Raw genomic sequence first — 21900 nt, forward strand, 5'->3', positions numbered from 1 at the left:
ATATTAAACAATAAAAAATTAAGTCTGATAACCCATCAGGACATTTTCATTAAAAATGACTGTATTTCCACCTGAATGGAGATTATTCTGAAAAATACAGATGTAGCAAAGAATGTGTATTTATAAATAAAACCCTTGGTAATTAAGATATGATAAAAAAACAATAGAAATTATTTGATTTTAATTTATTTATTTCTTATAACTTGTCAGCTGATGCTTGTTCAGAATTACTGAGGAGCTCCATGTTCCTACATTTTGACCTTTGCTTTACACGCCAGGCTGGAAACAACCTCTGTACAAAACAACACAACATCTTGGTTGTGAACTGTGAGTGTCCTAAAAGTTTTGTAAAGAGAAACTACTTACCCAGTGGCTTTTGCTCTTCATTAGGAGACAGCCGTGAATAAGGAGGCGGCGGAGACTCTAGAAAAAAAAGACTGCATATTAGAGCTAAATCAGGTTAAAAGTTCAAATCCTCAAGTTTTACCTCCTAGGAAGCAATATTTTGATGGTAAGGTAAATCCCTATTTATCACATGGAGGAAAAGTCATATGCAAATAACTCTTGGCCAAGATTTTTCAAAAGCAGCTGGTGATTTTTGGTGCCCAATTTAACACACCTGTAAGGGGTTTCAGGCAGTGCTATGCACCCACCCTCTGGAAATCAGGGTCCGTTAGGGCATCTCTAGTCAGTACCCAAAAACCCAGTTACCCAAAATCATTGATCCCTTTTGAAAAGCTTGGCTTTATCGTCTGGTCATCTGTTTAAAAGATTCCTGTTTAAAAACACACATGAGCTTAAGAAGAATTCCCTGGATATTGTGTTACAAAGACTAAGAAACTGCAGAGCATGAATAAAAATACCCTCCATCTTAGGATGTAAAAGAAAATATCATGGTCCAGATTCTGATCTCATTCACACCAACGTAAATCCAGTTAACCCAATGAAGCAACTTAGGTCTGTCCCTGTAACTTCCTAGATAGACTATAAAAGGTCGGTAGTAATAGCCTACCATAATTACATATTATTTAGGGCCCAATCTTGCAACACAACACCAGCCTTCATTCAACAAAGTACTTAAGTATGTGCCTAGCTTTAAACATGAGTAGATCCACTGACCTGCTTAAAGTTGAGCATGTGCTTAAGTGCTTTTTTGAATCAGGGCCACCTAACTTGCTCTTGGACCACTTGCATAGATAAGGACTACTCAAGAAAATAATGGCTGTAGGATAAGGCCCTTTAATTGATCAGACTTTTCTTTAATTGATCAGGCTTGAATAATAAGAATATAGCAGCAGGAATATACTACCTGCCTATCTACCATCCTACGAATAAGATGCTGATGGTGACTGTGAAATGCTCAGGAAGATTAGAAAAGCCAGAAAAACAGAAAACCCAATGATGGGGGATTTCAACTATCCCTATATTGACTGTCACCTCAGGATGGAATGCAGAGAGAAAATTTCTAGCCCCCATTAATGACTGCTTCTTGGAGCAGCTAGTCCTGGAACCCACGACAGGAGAGTCAATTCTTGATTTAGTCCGAAGTGGCACATGGGATCTGGTTCAAGAGGTGAATATAGCTGAACAGCTCAGTAATAGCGACCATAACGTAATTAAATTTAACATCCTTGTAGAGAGGAAAATTCCAAAGACACCCACCACAATCGCATTTAATTTCAAAAAGGAGAATTACACAAAAACAAGGAGGCTAGTTAAAGAGAAATTAAAAAGAACAGTCACAAGCATGAAATGCTTGCAAACTGCATGGAAACTTCTTAAAAACACCTTAATAAAGATTCAAACTATATGTATATCCCAAATAAAGAAAAAAAACAGAGGACCAAAAAGAATCGCTACCATAGCTAAACAACAGAGTAAAAGATGCAGCTAGAGACAAAAAGACATTTTTTAAAAATTGGAAGTCAAATTCTACTGAGGAAATACAAAGAAACATAAACTCTGGCAAGTCAAGTGTAAAATATAAACAGGCAGGCCAAAAAAGAATTTGAAGAGCAACTAGCAAAAGACACACAAATTAACAGCAAAATGGTTTTTAAGTATATCAGAATCGGGAAGCCTGCTAAACAACCAGTGGGGCCAGGGGCAATCAAAATGCTAAAGGAGCACTACAGGAAGACAAAGCCATTGCGGAGAAGCTAAATGAATTCTTTACATCAGTCCTCACTGCTGAGGATGTGAGGGAGATTCCCACACCTGAGCCTTTCTTTTTAGGTGACAAATCTGAGCAACTGTCCCAGACTGAGGTTTGGAACAAAAAGGAAGTTTTGGAACAAAGTGGTAGATTAAACAGTAATAAGTCACCAGGGTCAGATGGGATTCACCCAAGAGTTCTGAAGGAACTCAAATATGAAATTGCAGAACTACTAATTGTGATACTTAACCTATCACTTAAATCAGCCTCTGTACCAGATGACTAGCTGGTGACTAGCTAATGTAATGCCGATTTTTAAAAAAGGGTCCAGAGGTGATCCTGAATTACATACCAGTAAGCCTAACTATTTTACCGGGCAAACTGGTTAAATCTATCATAGAATCGTCGGAGTGGAAGGGTCCTCGAGAGGTCATCTAGTCCAGTCCTCTGCTCTTATGACAGGACTAAATATCATCTAGACCAGTGGCTCTCAACCCGCAGCCTGTGGGCCTCTTGCGGCCCAATCAGTACACAGCTGTGGCCCATGTGACATCCTCAGGGCCATACAGGTCGTATATATATATTGTGTGGATGTGGTCCACATAATACAGGGAACTGCCTATGCAGCCCACAATGGTAAATAGATTGAGAACCACTGATCTAAACACCTGAGAGGTGTTTCTCTAACATGCTCTTAAAAATCTCCAATGACAGAGATTCCTATAGTAAAGAACAGAATTGTCACACACATAGGTGAACACAATAAGTTAGGGAAGAGTTAACAGGGCTTTTATAAAAGGAAATCATACCTCACCAATCTATTAGAATTCTTTGAGAGGGTCAGCAAACATGTGGACAAGGGTGATCCAATGGATATAGCATAGTTGGACTTTTGGAAAGGTTTTGACAAGGTCCCTCACGAAAGGTTCTTAAGCAAAGTAAGCAATCATGGGATAAGAAGGAAGGTCCTCTCATGGATCAGTAATTGGTTAAAAGATATAAAACAAAGGGTAGGAATAAATGGTCAGTTTTCATAATGGAGAGAGATAAATGGGCAGGGTTCCCCAAGGATCTGTACTGGGGCCAGTGTTGTTCAACATAATCATAAATGCTCTGGAAAAAGGGGTAAATGACAAGATCACAAAGTTTGCAGATGATACAAAATTACTCAAGATAGTTAAGCCCAAAGCTGACTGCAAAGAGTTACAAAGAGATCTGGCAAAACTGGATGACTGGGCAACAAAATGTCAGATGAAATCCAATATTGATAAATGCAAAGTAATGCACATTGGAAAACAGAATCCCAACTACACATACAAAATGATGGGATTTAAACTAGGTGTTACTGGTCAAGAGAGAGATCTTGGAGTCATTGTAGGTACTTCTCTGAAAACAGCTCAATGTGCAGCGGCAGTCAAAAAAGCTAACAGAATGTTAGGAACCATTAGGAAAGGGATAGATAATAAGACAGAAAATATCATAAAGCCACTATATAAATCTATGCTACATCCACACTTTTGACTGCGCGCAGTTCTGGTCACCCCATCTCAAAAAAGATATATTAGAATTGGGAAAAGTACAGAGAAGGGCAACACAAATGATTAAGAGGCGTGGAACCGCTTCCATGGGGTATTAATAAGATTGGCACTGTTCATCTTAGAAAAGAGATGACTAAGTGGGGATATGATAGAGCTTTATAAAATCATAAGTGGTGTGGAGGAAGTGAATAAGGAAGTGTTATATACCCGTTCACATAACACAAGAACTGGGGGGGTTACCCAATTAAATTATTAGGCAGCAGGTTTAAAAACAAAGGGAAGTATTTTGTCACACAGTGCACCATCAACCTGTGGAACTCATTGCCAGGGGATGTTGTGATGGCCAAAAGTATCACTGAATTCAAAAAAGAATTAGGTAAATTCATAGAGGATCGGTCCATCAATGGCTATCAGCCAAGATGGTCAGGGACACAACCCCATGCTCCAGGTATCCCTAAACCTCTGACTGCCGGAAGCTGAGACTGAATGACAGGGGGATGGATCACCTGATAAACTGCCCTTTCTGTTCATTCCCTCTGAAGTGTCTGGCATGGGCCACTGTTAGAAGACAGGGTTGTGGGTTAGATGGATCATTTTGGTCTGACCCAATATGACCGTTCTTATGTTCTCACTTTTTTAAAATCATTATAAAAATTTGCTTTTAAAAACATAACATTCTAAAAAAAGTCAGAGCTAAATGCTATTGACAGGGTCATATCACGCCATTAGCGTAAAGCAGAAATTCCCCTGGCTTCAATGAGGAGTGCTGCTTAAAATTCAACGGCATGATGTGGTCTCCAGATTATTGAGATTAGCGTGTGTTCTTCAATTTTCTACACTGACCTGAAAACAAATGGTTTTCACAACACAATGACTCCCTAACCTAGCTGCAGTTCAGTTTGGATTACTTTATTAAAAATGACCTCAGTCTCCACACTGTGCTGGTTTTGATTTGAACTGCAGTCATTTACTGCTTCTGAGAGAGTAAAGGTCCTACATCTTGAAACGAGCATCAGTAATCATAATAAAACAAGAGCGCACATTGCTCTCACTCTGCTCCAGAGCACAGGATCTGCACAGGCAAGACGACTTTCTCCCAAGTATTTAAGAGCTTCAAAGAAAAAAAAAAGTAGCCAACATTCCAGACTGTGCTGATTCTAAAGGAATGGGATCTAATTGCACGAGTTGTGTCTGCAAAATATACTTCTTCTATGCTAAAGACAGACCAATCACTGCATAGGACTTCATCTGTCACAGCAGACAGTATTTTCACACCCTTCTGCTAGTTACGCACTGTAAACCTAGTGATAAAATTGGGTGCATACATGGATGCAAACAAAACACACACATCAAGAATCCAGAGTAGACAGATAGACACATTTGAAGAAAGGGCATCAAGGCCAGAACTGGCTCTTACCAACTGCCCTCAATGGGAGCAAAATCCAGCCCCAAGAGGGTAGGACCCAACACAAACTGGCAGTATGAAAAAGATAAAAAGAAACTCAGTTAAAAGCTGTGCTGTTTGTTTGTGGTTTTTATTCTACATTATTTGGAGAGCTTTGACTTTAAAAAGGTAATTTGAAGAGTTTCTACGGAGGTGTAGCCTTGTCTAATGTTAATGCACATCTGCTAGGATTAAAATGTTATTTCATGGTCAGGCACCTAATAATCTTCAGGGGAAAGAACCGCATTAGTTCACTGCATAAAATACAGTAGTTTCTTACAAATAACTGATACAGAGCTAACCAGGATTTCTGCTTGCAAAATAAAGGAATAAAATAAAAGCTTTTCCCAAGAAAGAGGGTCATTAACGTGGTATTTAATGTCCTTCAGGATGTCTGTTCATTAAAAAAACATCATTTATGCATGAGCTAATGAACCTCAAGATACTTCAAACTACATAAAAGTTAAGAATTTTCTTTGGTCAGGACTTTCCATCTTGTAGTCTGTTTCGTTCTCATAGTCTCACATTTTTACACAAAAAATGGATTACTAACCTCCATTATTTAGGGTCACATAGCTGGTTCATGCTGCCTGGTTTTTTTTGTTTGTTTGGTTTTGGCCCTAAACCTATTATCACAAAGGAGAATATGCTTCCCTTTTTTTTTTTTTTGGCCATAAAGCTTAAACTAGCTGGAAGAAGTTAAAAAGGGGTGACTGCAGCTTTAAGAAAGGCAGCAGTAATTGCCTCGCTCACCAGTCAGTCAGATAAACAGCTAGTCAGACTGGCGCCAGCAATATGCAAACTGCATATTATCACCACTTCTGCACCTAAATAGCAGAGGGGGACCGTCTTAGGGGAAAAGGGCTTTTTAAGCACAACTTGAAACTGATCTCCATTCAAAGGGCCAAAGAAAAGAGAAGTTTTGTCTGTTTAATTCCCGTATTCTTTGCTCCAGCAAACCGATGTTTTTCTAGGCTGCCTCCTAAAGTCACTTACACGTTGTGTCTCCTTCAGGGTGAGCTAGATCACAGTGATGTCGTGAACATAGTCACAGCGAAACAACAACTGGTGAAGCAGAGAGACTGGAGTTAATGGGTGCGTTCCGGGAAAGGGGCGTCAAACGTCAGCTGTGTTAGCGATCACAACCTGTCTTCAGATTGCCATGCACAGACCTTTACTGCTCTGCTCTGCTCTGCTCGAGGCAGGCACCTTTCAGACATCTCCAAAGCACTGACCTAAGACATGCAGCTGACTGGAAGTTCTCCTGCTTCGTCCAAGTGGGGGGCAGAGGGGGCGGAAAGGAGGAAGTGCTCGACTTTTAGCTCATCTCTTGTAAAGCGCATTTCGAGAAGGAGCCCGGGGACAAGTCCGGTTTGTCTCCCTCAGTGACAGAACTTACCCAGAGCCGTAGCAACCACGCATGGATGCGCGCCAGCTATGTGCACAATGCAACCAGAGCCCAGCCCTTCTGCACGGCTCCCTTTGCACAGGGCTGTCTCGAAAAGGGAGTGAGATTTTCTCCAGCTCTGGGAGCCTTCGGCCTCTCTGATGCTCCCCTTGTTTATATAACCCGCACACTCCTCCTCGCGCTGGGGGTTAATTCACACCGGGGGGGGGGGGGGGCCAGTGCAACTGGCTGCACGCACCACAGGCTACTGGGAAAGCAGATGCCACGACACTCCCTATCCCCCCCGCGGGCCAAGAACACCAGCTCTCAGCAGGGCAGCTAGACCAAGACCAGCCCCAGGAGAGCCGGTGCCAGGGCAATAGAGCGCGGCATGTTTGCCCCAGGCCAGCAGAGCTCCCCTGTCTGCTGTGGCTGGGGCAGGCTGCAAGAGGGCTGGGGCTGAGACCTACAGGTGACCTGGACGGGGGGGTCTGTGGAGCTGAGAATTTTAGCAGGAGCAGCTTTCCCCCCACCCCGCTAGCGCCTCCTGCTGGCCTTTGCCGAAAGGGACAGTGCCCCTGCCGGAGTAAAAGGCAGACACAAGCTGCAGGGGGTGGGGGGCTGCCTGAAAAGGCCCCCACCGTTTCAGTGCATTGGGGCATCCTCAAACTCCTTGACTGGGTGGAAAAACACGATTCATAACATCCACCGGCGGCCTATTAAGAGTGTTTCCTTGAGTCCAGTCGGAAACAATGGTGCAATTCACAGCATGCGCCAAAGCGGTGAAAATCAGGAGGAAGTTCAGGCTTGACACATCAGCGCAGGTACAGAACATATTATGCCCAAGGGAAAAAGTTCTGCACCTTCCTAAAACCTAGTCCAGCAAGGCCAGGGATAAACTGTTACACAGAAAGGGTCACAGCATTTGAGTGCTAGAGGCTAGGAGATCCCCACACCACCCACTGCATTATACCCCAACCTGAATGATCAGCAGCTAAGTTTCAAGACAGGCTCCCGGGACATCTTCTGTGATGGGCTACACCTACAGGTCAGCTTTTTTAAACAAGCCAAGAGCATTATCTGAAACCCGAATCAGGGTAAAAATAACCTTAATTAAAGCAGAAATAGTGTTTAAAAATAACCAACACTTGACTGGCAGAGGATAATGGTCCTTGTGTTGGTAGAAAATATTCCTTCACATTGGCCCCACTTTCGTGGGTTTTTTTAAACACCTAAACCACCACTCCTACCATTTTTTCCTTGTATGAAAACACTCTAGGGATGAACAGTTCCTGAAGCCTGTCTACACAGTGATCTAATCCAAAAGCGCACTGAAATATGAGCCCAAAGGTGATGTTGTCAGTTTTCTTGGCTTTAGGGCTTTTGGCTTGTGTAGGCCTCTATGTATCTTTGCATCTTCCCCTTGACGGGCACGCCTGGATAGGGTTAGATCCTTAACCGTGATAGGCATTTTGGATCGAGGTCTTCTTAAAGGGTATCAGATTCCAAGTGCAAGTTACTGCGGTTAATCTGATGCAGATCGGACAGCTTTTGCTCAGGGTTAACACCAAACCAAACCAAACCCTGCAAAGAATTGTACTGGGGAGGCCGGGAGGATGGGAGAGGCCGGGCAAAAATCAAAACTGACCCAGCCCTGCAAATATAACAAGCCGCCCCAGGTGCACCTGGATTGGACAAAGACGGCAGATTCAAACCTCAACCTTCTGAGAGATCCATTCAACCCAGCCGGGACTTCGGAGGCGGGTTTCCCCCACACATCTCGCGGGGAAGTCCGGCTCATTTGCAGGTCATTCCCCCCCCCCTGCCCCCCGACTGGACGAGGCGCCCTCCCAGCTCTGCGGAGGCGGCTGTAACCAGCGGGCCATGTGGATGGCGAGCAGGGAAGGCTGGCTGTGAGATCAGCTTCCCGCGGCGGGTGTCCCCGAGCAAGCACACATCCCCCACCCCGGCCCCACCGCCTGGGGAAGCCCCGGCCGGCTCCTTCGCTCACCTGGCCCACAGAGCCGGCTGAAGTGGTAGGGGTTGCAGCAGACCGTGGGGCCGTCGGCCACGCCGAAGCTCTGGCACTCGTACAGCGGCTTCAGCTCGGCCGGGTGCTGCAGGTCCGGCCAGCGGAAGAGCTGGCCCAGGAGCAGCTGCGGAGGCGCCGCCTGGCCCCCCAGGCGCAGCTCGGTGCGGGGCAGCAGGACGCAGCCGCCGGGCATCCCGCCCCGGGACTCCACCGCCGCCAGCAGCGCGTCCAGCGACCGCTCCTTCAGCCGCTTCAGCAGCGCGTAGGTGACGGACTTCAGCTCCGGCTCCAGCAGCGGGAGCCGGCACCGGCCTTCCAGGCTGCGGGGCTCCGGCGGGGCTGGCAGCGGGAAGGCGGCCGGGCGCAGCTGCCCGGCCCGGGAGGAGGAGGAGGCGCCGGCCGCCGGCCGGGAGCCGAGCAGCTCCCGCTCCTTGAAGAGGCAGCAGGTCACCGTCTGGCACTCGCTCTCCGGCGCCCAGCCCGGGCTCTCCCCGGCCCCTTCCGGCGGCTGGCTCCGGAGCGCTGCGGGGCTGCCCCGGCCCGCCTGGCCCGGCTGCCGGCCGCCCCGCTCCGTCGGGTCTCTCGCCAGGCTGCGGGTTACCGGCCGGATTTCCGAGCAGGGGTTTTTCTCCGGGGTTTTGCTGCCGCCGCCGCCGCCCGGGTCGTGGCGCTCCCCGGCGCTGCCATCTCCCCCTTCCCGGTCCGGGATGACACGGCTCCTCCAAAGCCGCCGCACGAGACCTGAGCGTTTGGACCTGAACATGCGACAGCTCGGCGGGCGGGCGATGTCGGGCTGGGGGCCGGGGGACCGAGCCTCACGGGGTGTCCGAGCCGCCGCCGCCGCCACGCACCAAGCGGCGGCCCCTCGCAGCGCCGCGCCACAGCCTCGCCCGGCGGCCAGTCGCGGAGAGATTGCAGGAGGGCTGCCACATGGGGGGAGCCGGCGGGGCGCGGGAGGACGAGCTGGCCCGGAGCGCGCCGCCAGGGGCTACATCGGCACACGCTCGCGGGGGGGGGCGCCCAGCCGGCAGGCGGAGGGAGATGCCCCTACATTGACCAGCGGCGACCTGCCGCCGAGCAGACCGCAGCCAGGGGGGGCAGGGCGCAGGCAGATCCTCCGGTGAGAAGGAGCCCCATCAACTGCGGCTCTGGGCCGGGGGGGGGGACGGGCAAAATCCGAAAGCGGATCGGCGTGCGTGCAGCCGGGTCCCGGCACTTGGAGACACGGGCAGTGATTTCCTTTCCACCCCAAAACACCAAACCAAACCCACGCCGGCACGGTTCAAGACATGAATGAAAACTGTAAAGATCCCGGCGAGAGCGGCTGGAAATCCTTCATTCAAGGGGGGCAGGAGGTGGGGGGATCCGATCCAGCCCGGCAGAGAAGCGGGATCCTGCCCGGCGGGTCTCCGGCGGCGAGACGGTCCCGGAGCAGACCCCTCGCCCCAGCACGGGCCGTCTGCTGGCTCGGCGGCGCGGGGCTGTGTTTAAAGCGCGCTGGGCACGTCTGTCTGTCTGTCTGTCCCCTGCTCCCTCGCGCTCGCTCTCTTTTTTGTTCTTCTAGCACACACACACGCACACACACACGCACACGCAGGGCCCCCTAGGCGAGCGCCGGAGTCATTGGCTGCCTCCCATCATGTGCCAGTCTAGACACTTTGGCGGCTCGGTGCGGCACGGATTGTTGCGCAAACAAGGTTTCAAGTTTCTTCGCTCTTAAAGGAGCACGCCGAGCGAGGGCTGGGCCGGGCCGGGACCGAGCCGGGGTGGGCGCCGCTCGCTCCCCGGCGGGGCAGCCCCTTTCCCCCGGCCCGCACCGAGCGCCCGTCCGCTCGGAGCGGTGCCCCGCACAACCAGGGCAGAGAGAAATGAATCAAAAGGGGGGCTGAGGGGAGGAAAAGTCTGCGGCTGAACTCCGAGCTAGTGGCAGGGGCGACGTGCGGCGGCGGGCGCGGCTGGTCCTGGTTCAGCCGGGAAAGGCGAAGTCGTGTTCATAGCCCCGCGTTTTGTAATGTCATGAAGAGCCGGGTCGTGCACGGGCCGTTTAATGACCGGCGGCCGAAGGCGGGAGGGTGATGCCTGGGCCCAGACCCGCGGCGGGTCCCCACTGAGTCAGTCCTGGCTGCATGGGGACAGAAAAGACGTGTCTCTGAGTGCTCGGGCGACCCAGGAAGCGAGCCCTCGGCCTGCAGGGCAGCTAACCCGCGTGTGGCTTACACAGAAAGTAGCTCCGTGAACGGGTTTTCTGTCCCTGGGGCATGCACGTTCATTTCCCAGCCGCGGGCCGCAGGGGCGTCCTGTGACGCCCTGCAGTTATGAAGCTGCTTTGCATTGATCTGCTCAACAATCGTTCATACGCGTCCTGCAGGGCTTTGGGCTAGGTTTTATTTAGTGTTAGTCGCACATGGACGGGGCGGGTTATTGGAGAAGCAGCAGCTCCAGGCGCAGGGCCGGACCGATGGTTCTGCACCGCATCACAAATCCTTCGTCTGTCAGTGTCACTACACCGCGGGGTCCAAGTCCCGGTGCCCTGCAAATCACTTTCCAGGTAACCTTCCTTGACACGCGCACCGCCAGGGCGCCCTTTTCTTCCTTGGGGCTTTTCTGGTTTAAGACGCTGCCCAGCACTGAGCGGTTTTACAGTTGCTCTAGGAAAACTGGGTCAGGAAAGCAGGTCTACAATAGTCCTGGTGAGGCGCGCGAGCCGGTGGGTAAAGATTCGGCACGTGAGGAGTTAATGGAGTTTCTTCCACTGGAGTCACTGAGACGGGGACACACCTCCTGGATGTATTAACTTGTTCAGGGTGGCAAAAGTTCAGGCTTGTAAAGTCAGGATTGGCTCTCCGCAGAAACACGCCTTCCCCCTTAAATGCTGATTGGTTGAGCTAATGAACTGGACCAACCTACTTCAGATCCCAGATTGTCAGTGAATGAAAGAAATTCCGTTATGGTCCTTGGTCCTCACCGGTATTTCTGCACCATTCACCTGATGGGGGTTGGCATAGCCTGGTATCAAATATAGGAATTTGATATTTAAAAAGCCATCCACGATTTTTACCAATCACCGCCTTTGCCTTTGCTCCTGTTTCTAGTCTGCTCCAGAGCAGATTTCATTTGTCGCTTGCTTGCTCTCAAAACTTGTAGCTCTCACCATTACTCTAGTTTTAGTTCTAGGCAGTTTGACAACCTTTCGAAATGCAAGCCTCACTACGGAATTTAGGAGGCTAAGACCTTGGATATTACATTTCTGTGAATAGTCTCTAGTTTAATTAGAATGTCCAGATCAAAAGTGCCAGAAGTACCAAATAAAACCGCCATGAAAATACCCGTGAGAGATTCATTGTTAGATGGCAACGAATTTAATTATTGAGATGACACCGTATGTTAGGGGCACTTCACGAGACTGCATGTAAGTCTCTCTGTCATATCACAACAGTGAAGCTGTATTACAATGTCAGTCCACTAGAGGGTGGCTCTGCCAGCTCAGAGCCGAGATGTTTTTGTTAAACACGTGAAACAACGTTTTCTGGGGCAAAGAAATTGATTTATTCTGCACATTAATACTGTAGACTTTGTTAAAAATAGCAGCAGATTTCTCCTGCTAGGAATATAATCTGTGATGTGAACCTGAATGACTAACAAACGTGCTTTCCTGAACTTATCTTCAGAAGTTCATTGAAAACTAGATGGGTTTATTAGAGTTAAAATATGACTTGTAATTTGTATGGCCTTTCTAATCAAGTTGAATTTCGCTTTAAGTGGCAACCAACCCCTTGGGGAGCTTTCTGAGTGATACTGAAAACCTGCCACTTATTAAACGTTACCTTTATTGCACAAAGTTTTTCATGTTTACCTTACCAGGCAGGGACATGGAAAAAATGTGTAAATATCAAGGCAGAGGTTGCTACTGTAAGATTATTTTGCTCTGGTAGTGAACACCTGCTTGAATGATGTTCGCTATGTAACTCTTTCATAACACAATATTATAAAAGGGCTCTGACATCGTGAAAGGCCACTCTTGAGTAAGAGGAGAACTTTCAAAAACTTCTTGCCAAACGTTTTTCATTGTGCTACAGGTAGTAAAAGAGTTTGCAACACACCATCATTTTCTGTGCTTTTACCTGTGCAATTCCCCTTTTTTTGTTCATTTTTAAACATCAAAACAAAGTAGTTTTGCAGCTAAGGATGGAGGTTTTTCACAGACACAAATGCTTAATGAAATAATTGTTTGGGAATTCAGAGCAATACATCAGAGACCAGAAATATAACAAAAAATGAACAGACCCTGAGACCCTCTAACACTGATCCTAGAGTCAGCTGGAAATTTTTGATAACATACATAAAACAAACCTGCTCATGATTTACCCCTCCTGCTTTCTCTGCAAGGACCCATAGGCCTACTCTAAACACAGAGTTGCACTACTTCAACTAAAGCTGTGATTTTAAACTGATTTTGTTAAATCGGCACAACTTTGTGTGGAGACACAAACTAATTTAAAGCTGGCCTATAGCAATTTAGCTTGCCCCTATACATCCCAGCATGACCAATTTTAACCAGTATAAGTGTGTCCACACAGGGGTTTGCACTGATTTAACTAAACTTCAGTGTAGACAAGTCCATTGACTTTGGAATTCACTTCCAACCCAGTCCAAATCAGCCCAAATGTGTTGACCTTCAGGGCAATCTGCATAACTTTTTTTTTTTAACTGGGCTTTGGGGAAGTGCTTGGGATATGGTGTTTCCTTTGGGAACTGAAGGAATAGGGGAGTTTGGGTTTGTTAATGGGACTTTGCTACTTGGCTGGCGTGTGCCGGCTGGGAGTTGTGGCTGTTTTGATTTTATGGTTAGGAACTGTACATTCCATTGAGGGCAGGTGCCTACAGCTTGGGATGGGCATCTTTTCCTGATCTTAAATCAAACTAAATCAATACAATTAATCAAGGGCCTGTCTACAATGAGGCTATGTGTCCCACCGTAGCTAGTCCAAAGCAAACCTCCAGCGCAGTTCTGCTGCATAAGCTGGCACGAGGGCAGTGCTCCTACACGGGGTGTTTGCACGTTAGCTCCAGCAACACAAACATCCCCACTAGAGACAGGTCCTTGAAGTCACCCTGGCATCAGCTAGCACTATTCCACATAATTTCAGTTGCCCCTGTTTACACCAGGGCTCAATTTGGCTCAGAATGATGAACCCTCCTATATAATTTCCAGAACAGAAAATAAAATGCTACCCTGTGATTATCCTTGTTTATCATTTGTATGAGCATAGGAGCCCCAGTCCTGGACCAGGACGCCAGTGCATTTGCTGCTGTACAAACACAGAACAAAAAACTGTCCCTGCCCCAAAGATCCCTGACATCTCTGGCTGCTTGCTGACACCCATGGCTCCGAAGGGTGGATTCCTTGCACAGTATTTTTTCAGTTTCCCAATTTACGCTTACATGGCTTGAGAAGATAGACTAAGAAGGGGTAGAGGGGAGAATTAATCATTTCAAGTGGCAGTGCCTGAAGATCCCTATTAGCGGCTAGATGTGTGACTATTGTATGTTGTGTGTGGCGGAAGACAGCCATTGTCACTGATAACACTGCAGTTAGCCAGGTAATAAATCCAATTTGTTTCTGTTGGTCATTCCAGCACCAAATGCTAACTACATTTCTGCCTCATACAGTGAGAAGCCAAAGCATCCATTCCATGTGTGTGTGTGTCACAGGAGTCTCTGTGCAAGTGGGGTGCACACCCCTTCCCTCCTCAGTCGAGCCTCTCCTCTGGGCCGAGTTCTCTCTCCCTGCCATGGCCCCGGGGGCAGGAGGATCTTGCTCTCTCACACGCAGCCTGAGGGCCAGGGGAGCTCTGTGACCCCACCACAGCCAAGTACTCGTGGATATGTTTATACAGATGGCTCCACGGCACATGGGTTTTCATTGAAACGGTGAATGTACTGCTGTTTATTTCTATGCATATGAAGTATGGATGTGTGTTGATATGGTTTAAGGTGTAAAATATGTGTGTGTTTAACGTGCCCCTCCAAAAGCGGTCACATTTAAATTCCTGTGCACGCCCCTTGTTCAGTAGTGATCTGCATCATAACAACGCTTTGCACCTATTACACATCAAGGCAATTAACAAATACTAGCCAACACCCCACAGAGGCAAATGAGTATTATCCTCATTTTACAATGGGAAACCAAAGCAGGGGTTATGTGTTTTGCTAAGGTCACAGAGGACGTCAGTTTCAGAGCTGGAAGCAGAATTCAGTCTGAGATCTCAGGGCTGTGTTTAGACCATGCCTGGTCTCTAGCTACTCAGAATTCATGCTTTTTTTTAATAGGTCAGCACCTGAAGGAGTCCAATGCCTTTAAAAATTCACATTGCTGTGCAAATCAAATGGGATTCAAGGATTCTTCCCCTTTAATGTAGCCAACTCTTTTCTGTCTAATATCAGCACTGCAAACTGATGCCCAAATTAGACTGTCACAAATGTGCAATTACTAAATATAAATTATCTAAATATAAAAACCTGAAATATTACCTCATTTAAGTAAAGGACATGTTATTGTTTTGGCAAGCAAACTACAATGCTTCTCCAACAGTGTATACTAATCCTGCATGCAGCAGAGCTCAAAGAACAATGGAGCCTTCACGATAATAGCTAAGGCCTGCTATCATTGTAAGCATAGGTATGCAATATAGAAGTACCAATTTGACTAAATGTGCCACCCATTTCATTTTTTTCAGCAAGACCACATTGTCTGGCACGCCAAGAAAAACAGAGACCTCAATTGTACTTGTCATAATGTGCATGTAATTTCTAATAATGTTGGTTATTAAAGGATTTTTAGTAATTAATAGCCGTGTGCAATTTCACTGCATTTTTTGCCTCTTAGAATAGCAAACATTCTTGTGAGATGCTCTTGACCTTGTCACATAGGCCTCAGAATTACAGCTGGATAAAGCATTAGAAGGCATGGAAAGTTTGCCAGAGTTACCTACAATTGATCCATTTTTTATTCTGCCCACAGGTGCTGGACAAGGTCAAGTCCTCTCAGGCCTAAAAGGACCATGGCTGGCCACAAAGACAGGAGAATGTATCAATCTGCTTCTTCTGTCCAGAGAGAGCCAGGATGCAGATGGATTATACAGCAGAGACGGGAGATAGAGAGCACAGACCTGCAGTGGCCACCACACCAGCATAAAGGGAAACTGAGGCTAAAGCCCGCCTACAGGGACCATTTTATTTTATTCTTTTAATAAGAAAAATAATCTAATAATTTTCTAGATTTTAGACCGTCAGTATTTTTAAATGGCAAGTTCAGACAAGTTAAACTAATAGGGAAAAAAAGATTTAAAAAATAATCTGAATAATTAATATTTAAATTTTAAAAATCACTGTATTTTGATCTTATTTGCTATTATTATTTGTATTGCAGTAGTGCCTGGATGCCTGAAATGATATCAAACCCCATTGGGCTGGGTGCTGTGCTTACATGTGGTTAGAGACAGTCCCTGCCTCAAAAGTTTACAGCCTCAACGGACAAGACAGACAAAGGCTAGGAGAAAAGGATTATTATCCCTGTTTTACATATGAGGAACTGAGTCACAGCGAGATTCAGTCAGTGACTGTAGAGTTGGTTGGAGAAATTTCAACGGAATCATATTCCTTCAGACTACAGGATTCCTTCAAAATCAAAAAGTCTTGCGAGATCAGATTGCTTTTCCCAGAATTTTGTTTAGGAAGAAAACCAGGGGAGGCAGGAGAGGAGGTGGGGGAGGGGGACTTCTGACATTGCTGAAACATTCTGTTTTGACATTTTTTGAATGAATCATTTCAATTTTTCATTTTGAAATGATTTCGTTTAGAATTTTATAGATTTTGTACTATATTATATAATACAAAATGTAAAAAGTCAAAATGGAAATGAAACATTTCAATCATCCCAAACAAAAAATACCTGGCCTTTTGCTTTGTGAGGAATTTCAAAATTTGGGGGTTTGTTCCAATTTGGAACTGAACCAATCCAAATTTAGAAATCTTGAAATTCTTCGGGAAACCAAACGTCCATCCTCTGTCTTCTTCTTCAGCTATCCCTCGATATGAGGAGGATACTGTCTGCATAAAAGATTCCTTGGGGATTTTTAGGTAGCTAAAGAGCCCAATTTATGCTCTGAAGATTTTCCCACAGAGGTGACAGGTGTAATCTTGGAGGAGACATAGTTGTTGGTTAGTGTTGTGTCCTTTCTTTCCTCCTCTGTCGCTTCTCTGTCTCATGAGCACATCTGTTCTCCTCAAAATGGGCTGTAGCTTGGTTTATGGTATGGTACCACTGGGTTCTGCTCCGCATCAAGTCCTCCCAGTTTGTTGGACTGATACCACTCTTTTTAAGGTGTACTTTCAGTATGTTTTTGAAGCAGTTCCACTGCCCGCTGCAAGCCCTTCTTCCCTGACTTAACTGAGAGAAGAAGACTTGCTTCGGGAGGTGAGTGTCAGGCATACGTACACAGTGGCCAGTGCAACGGACTTGGTGTTTCATGACCTGCAATTCTACACTGCTGATGTTATTGCATTCTCTGTACAACTCTAGTGACTCACCAAAGGTTCCCCAGGAACTCCAGAGCAGAGGTAAAAACTGAACCCAGGAGTCCTAGGCCAGTGCCTTAACCACATGACCATCTTTACCTCTATGTCCCTTAACAATAAATGAATATAGAAGGGACATATTATAGGGTTGCCAGTGAAGGAAGACATGTCTTCTACTGATACAGAATTGGGTAAGGACCTTCCCATGTGTTTATTAGCTTCAGTTGGTGAAGCTATTTGAAGAATGATGACTCCTAGATGTCTTATAGTCCATGACTTATACAAGCTGCTTCAACTTGTACTACTAGCCATGAGAAAATAACAGTTGCACTGAAACTGTGGGAAATTCCTTCAGACTAAAGGAAGCATAGCTTCAGTTGCTGTGGCGTGGCACAAATGGGTATGGGTATTGGTAAGGGCAGAGGAGATTGCTTTGGGACACCACAGCTTGGGAAACCTCACTGGAAGTCTGAAAGATTCCAGGTTCTGGTTTTTGGTTTCAGCTGGTGTATTTGCACCACTTTACTCAAGTTATGTATTCAATTCTCTACCCACTGTCATAATGCTTTGGTCACACTGAATGGTGTTTGCACTAAAGCTGTGAGTTTTCCATTGACTTCAGGGGGAATTTTGCCACAATAAGGCCTGACAGATTTGGCTCGAACTTTGCACAGAAAATTAATTTAAAGTGGTCTGATCCTGCAGATAATTTTTCTAACATAGGGAAGTCAGAATGCAGATGAAAGGAGTATAATAGTCACCATCCCTTCAAGTGAAGGCTTTGACCTGAGTGGATGTCCCTGCTTTTTTGGGATTCCTGTTTTCTCTTCTAGTCAAGTTTTTTTTTTTTTTTTTTTTGAGGTGGGGCCTGGTGCAGATGGGCTCTCTGGGAACCCCAATGAAATAAGATCATGGCTACACCATTCTGATGACCATACTCAGTTCAGTTCTGAGGCTTCCAAGCTCAAAAGGGGCGACAAGATCAATCTAAATGTGACTTTCACTTGAAAGATGATGGCCAACAGATGCTTTTCCAAACAGAATTCATTTTTTGCAGGGGCTTTTTGCAGTTTAATCCCTTAAAGAGTCAGTTGCACAATAGTTAAGATGCTAAAGGTTACCAATAGGTTTGAATGTTTGTCATTTACTGGGTGTAGCTAATATAAACATCCTCAGCCTGACAATGCCATTCTTGTCAAAATTTAAATGTTTAGGAAAATGTGTCAATTTTGACAAAATTTAATTTAAAAAAACCAAAACGAAACATTTCAGTAATGTCCTATTTTGACATTTGCAAAACAGAATATTTCAACTTTTTGTTTCAAAATGACTTTTTGAAAAAAATGCATTGTTTATAGATATATCTGTATATATAGTTCAAATAGGTTGAAATTAGAATGCAACATTTTGATCGACCTGAATCAAAAGTGTTAGGAATTTTGTTTTGTGAGACATTTCCAAATGTTTTGTTTCTGTTCCGTTTTGGAATGGAAGATAATTGGAAAGCGCAGGATTTCCCATGAATAGGAAAATCTGGTTCCCACCCTGCTTTAGCATTTATAATATGTGCCACATGTGCTATACTTTCTTATTGCACAGTGTACCCTGCCCCCATCCACTTGTGGGTACCTAAAACACACCTGTGGTTTTGCACATCATATCTAGGAATGTTGTCACTAGAATGTAGTGATGAGACTAACAGCCTGCTGCTGTGAAATCAGAGGCTCAAAGAGCCCAGCAAGTGGAGTACAAACATGAAGACCGGGAAGGGGGGAGAAGGGAGGGAGACACAAAAGAGAGAAGTCCTCTCCCCATTCTGCTCCCCTTCTTTTCTGACCCTGCAGCAGTCCCTCTTCCAGGGTTCACCATGACTGGGATTTATGGGATCTAGACAGTGAGAGAGCAGTGGGATGCCTAGTGCGCTTGCCTCAATTTGATTCAATTCCCTGCTCTGCCACAGACTCCCTGTGTGACCTTGGCTGAGTGACTTAATCTCTCTCCACGTCCCAGTTCCCCATTTGTAACATGGGGATAACGCCCTACCTTACAGTGGTGTTGGGAGATTGTTCATCTGGCCCCATGGACTTGTGTATGTCCAATCTAAATAGTCTTGGATCTGTTCTTTCAGCACTGCGGGATGTTCACCTCCTTCCCATTCTGTGCCGCCCAGTGCAGCAGTCTGGGAGCTGACCTTGTCTGTGAAGACAGAGGCAAAAAAGGCATTGAGTACCTCAGCTTTCTCCACATCCTCTGTCACTAGGTTGCCTCCCCCATTCTCCAAGGGGCCCACACTTTCCCTAATCTTCCTCTTGTTGGTAACATACCCGTAGAAACCCTTCTTGTTCCCCTTCACGTCCCTTGCTAGCTGCAACTCCAATTGTGCTTTGGCCTTTCTGATTTCATTCCTGCACGTTCGAGCAGTATTTTTATCATCCTCCCTAGTCATCTGACCAAGCTTCCACTTCTTGTAAGCTTCTTTTTTGTGTTTAAGCTCACCAAAGACTTCTTTGTTAAGCCAAGCCAGGCGTCTACCATATTTGCTATTCATTCTGCACATCGGGATGGTTTGCTCCTGTGCCCTCAATAAGGTCTCTCTAAAATACAGCCAGCTCTCTTGGATTCCTTTCCCCCTCATATTAACCTCCCAGGGGATCCTGCCCATCAGCTCCCTGAGGGAGTCAAAGTCAGCTTTTCTGAAATCCATGGTCCGTATCCTGCTGTTCTCCTTTCTTCCTTTTGTCAGGATCCTGAACTCGACCATCCCATGGTCACTGCTGCCTAGGTTGCCTCCCACTTCTACTTCCCCTACCAAATCTTCCCTGTTTGTGAGCAGCAGGTCAAGAGAAGCACAGCCCTTAGCTGGTTGCTCCAGCACTTGCACCAGGAAGTTGTCCGCAACACTCTCCAAAAACTTCCTGGATTGTCTGTGCTCTGCTGTATTGCTCTTCCAGCAGATGTCCGGGTGATTGAAGTTCCCCATGAGAATCAGGTCCTGTGAACTGGAAACTTTCCCTAGTTGACTAAAGAAAGCCTCATCTACCTCGTCCTCCTGGTCTGGTGGTCTATAATAGACACCCACCACGACATCACCTTATTGTTCTTGCTTCTAAGCTTAACCCAGAGACTCTCAACTGGCTTATCTCCAGTTTCATACTGGAGCTTAGAGCAATCATAGTGCTCTCTTACATACAGTGCAACTCCTCCCCCCTTTCGCCCCTGCCTGTCCTTCCTGAACAGTTTATACCCATCTATGACAGTGCTCCAGTCGTGTCAGTTACCGCATCAAGTCTCGGTTATTCCAATCATATCATAGTTTCTTGACTGTGCCAGGACTTCCAATTCCTCCTGCTTGTTTCCCAGGCTTCTTGCATTTGTGTATAGGCACTTGAGATAACTGACCGATTGCCCGACTTTCTCAGTGCAATTCAGGAGGCCTCCCCTGTTGCACCCTCCTCCTTCTGCTTCCTCTTGGTGTTCCACTTCCCCACTTACCTTCGGGCTTAGGTCCCCGTCCCCCATTGAACCTAGTTTAAAGCTCTCCTCACTAGGTTAGCCAGCCTGTCTGCAAAGATACTCTTCCCTCTCTTCGTTCGTTGCTCTCCCCCTTTCTGCTTCCCCGTCACTTGGTTGCTTCTGTGCTGTTCTCAGGGTTGTGGGGTTGGAGGATTTTTTTTTTTTTAACATTATGCAAATATAATGAGCTAAACAATATTCTTTCATCAAGATGGAAAATGCTATAATCTGATAGCTAGACTACGGTCAGTCACGACGTCAGCACTAGAAAAGAAAAATTAAAATAAAAGGCAAAAGAGGCCTAATCTGGTATTTGGTGAAATTAGACTTTTAAAAGACTGGTCTTCAGTACCTTTTTTAACAAGTTTGTTCTATTCTGTGTGACAACACAACCAAGCCTATTATACCAGGCTACACTGCACAAAAATCAACCACTGGGTTGTCTTCGGGATAATCTGAATGATCCTGCCAGGATTCAGGTGCTCAGACTAGGTGACAATAGCTCCTTTTCAATTCCAACCATAACCCTGATGGCTCAGAACTCCCCCTTCCTTAACGGTCCTTGTGCCTTGATGTAGAAAAGGCTGAAGTCAGAAGCACAGGGAAAAAGAAAGAGATTTAAACAAAAGGATGATGATGGCTCTGAATGAAAGACACACACACACATACACACCCACCCACCCACCCACCCACACACCACAATGGCTGATTTGATTGTCTCTAATTCTGAAAGTCACCAACCTGCTTTGTGGCACCTGTGCGTAGCAGTGGAGGGGCAATGCACAATCCACATTCGACTGCAGCCTTCACGGCAAGGACCAGCTATTTCTTTTTCTTTTTTTTTAGATAACTAACATACTTCAGCACTGACAGGCCATTCTGCAAAGTAAGTGATGGTTGTTAGACTAGCTAAAATCACCCTTTTTGAAATTCAATCATCTGGGCACCATGGAAACAAAAGCAGCCACCGCTCTTGTCAGAGCAAACCAGAACCAGATAGCTCGTTGTGACTTTACCAAAAAGTCCTGTTCAGCAGATAACAAGCTAGTCATTTATCATATACTTTATCAAACAAGAGAGGCCCATCAAAATGAATAAGAGGATTTACTACTGTATTTCCAACGAAGTGAGACACGTTCTCTGAAAGAAAATACCAGAACACTACTGATTTTTATTAATATGTATATTGCGGGCGCACACGTTGTGCCTCAGAATTCCATACGTCGTGTGATGATACCCACCTAAAATATTAGG

General features: G+C 46.1%; 1 protein-coding gene across 1 annotated transcript in view; it reads right to left on the reverse strand.

Moving 5' to 3' along the window:
- SMAD6 (SMAD family member 6) overlaps positions 1-10180 on the reverse strand; it is a 79767-nt gene extending 69587 nt beyond the window's left edge. Inside the window, exons 1-2 of the mRNA XM_067555527.1 lie at positions 8536-10180; positions 367-423 (exon numbers count right to left, since the gene is read on the reverse strand). Of these exons, the coding sequence (XP_067411628.1) occupies positions 367-423; positions 8536-9319 (841 nt within the window). The 5' untranslated portion in view covers positions 9320-10180. The remainder of the gene's footprint in view (positions 1-366; positions 424-8535) is intronic.
- Positions 10181-21900: the final 11720 nt, after the last annotated feature.

Source organism: Emydura macquarii, unplaced genomic scaffold, assembly GCF_026122565.2.
Source record: "Emydura macquarii macquarii isolate MOO-44397 ecotype Brisbane River unplaced genomic scaffold, CSIRO-AGI_Emac_v2 contig_1644, whole genome shotgun sequence".
NCBI lineage: Eukaryota > Metazoa > Chordata > Testudines > Chelidae > Emydura > Emydura macquarii.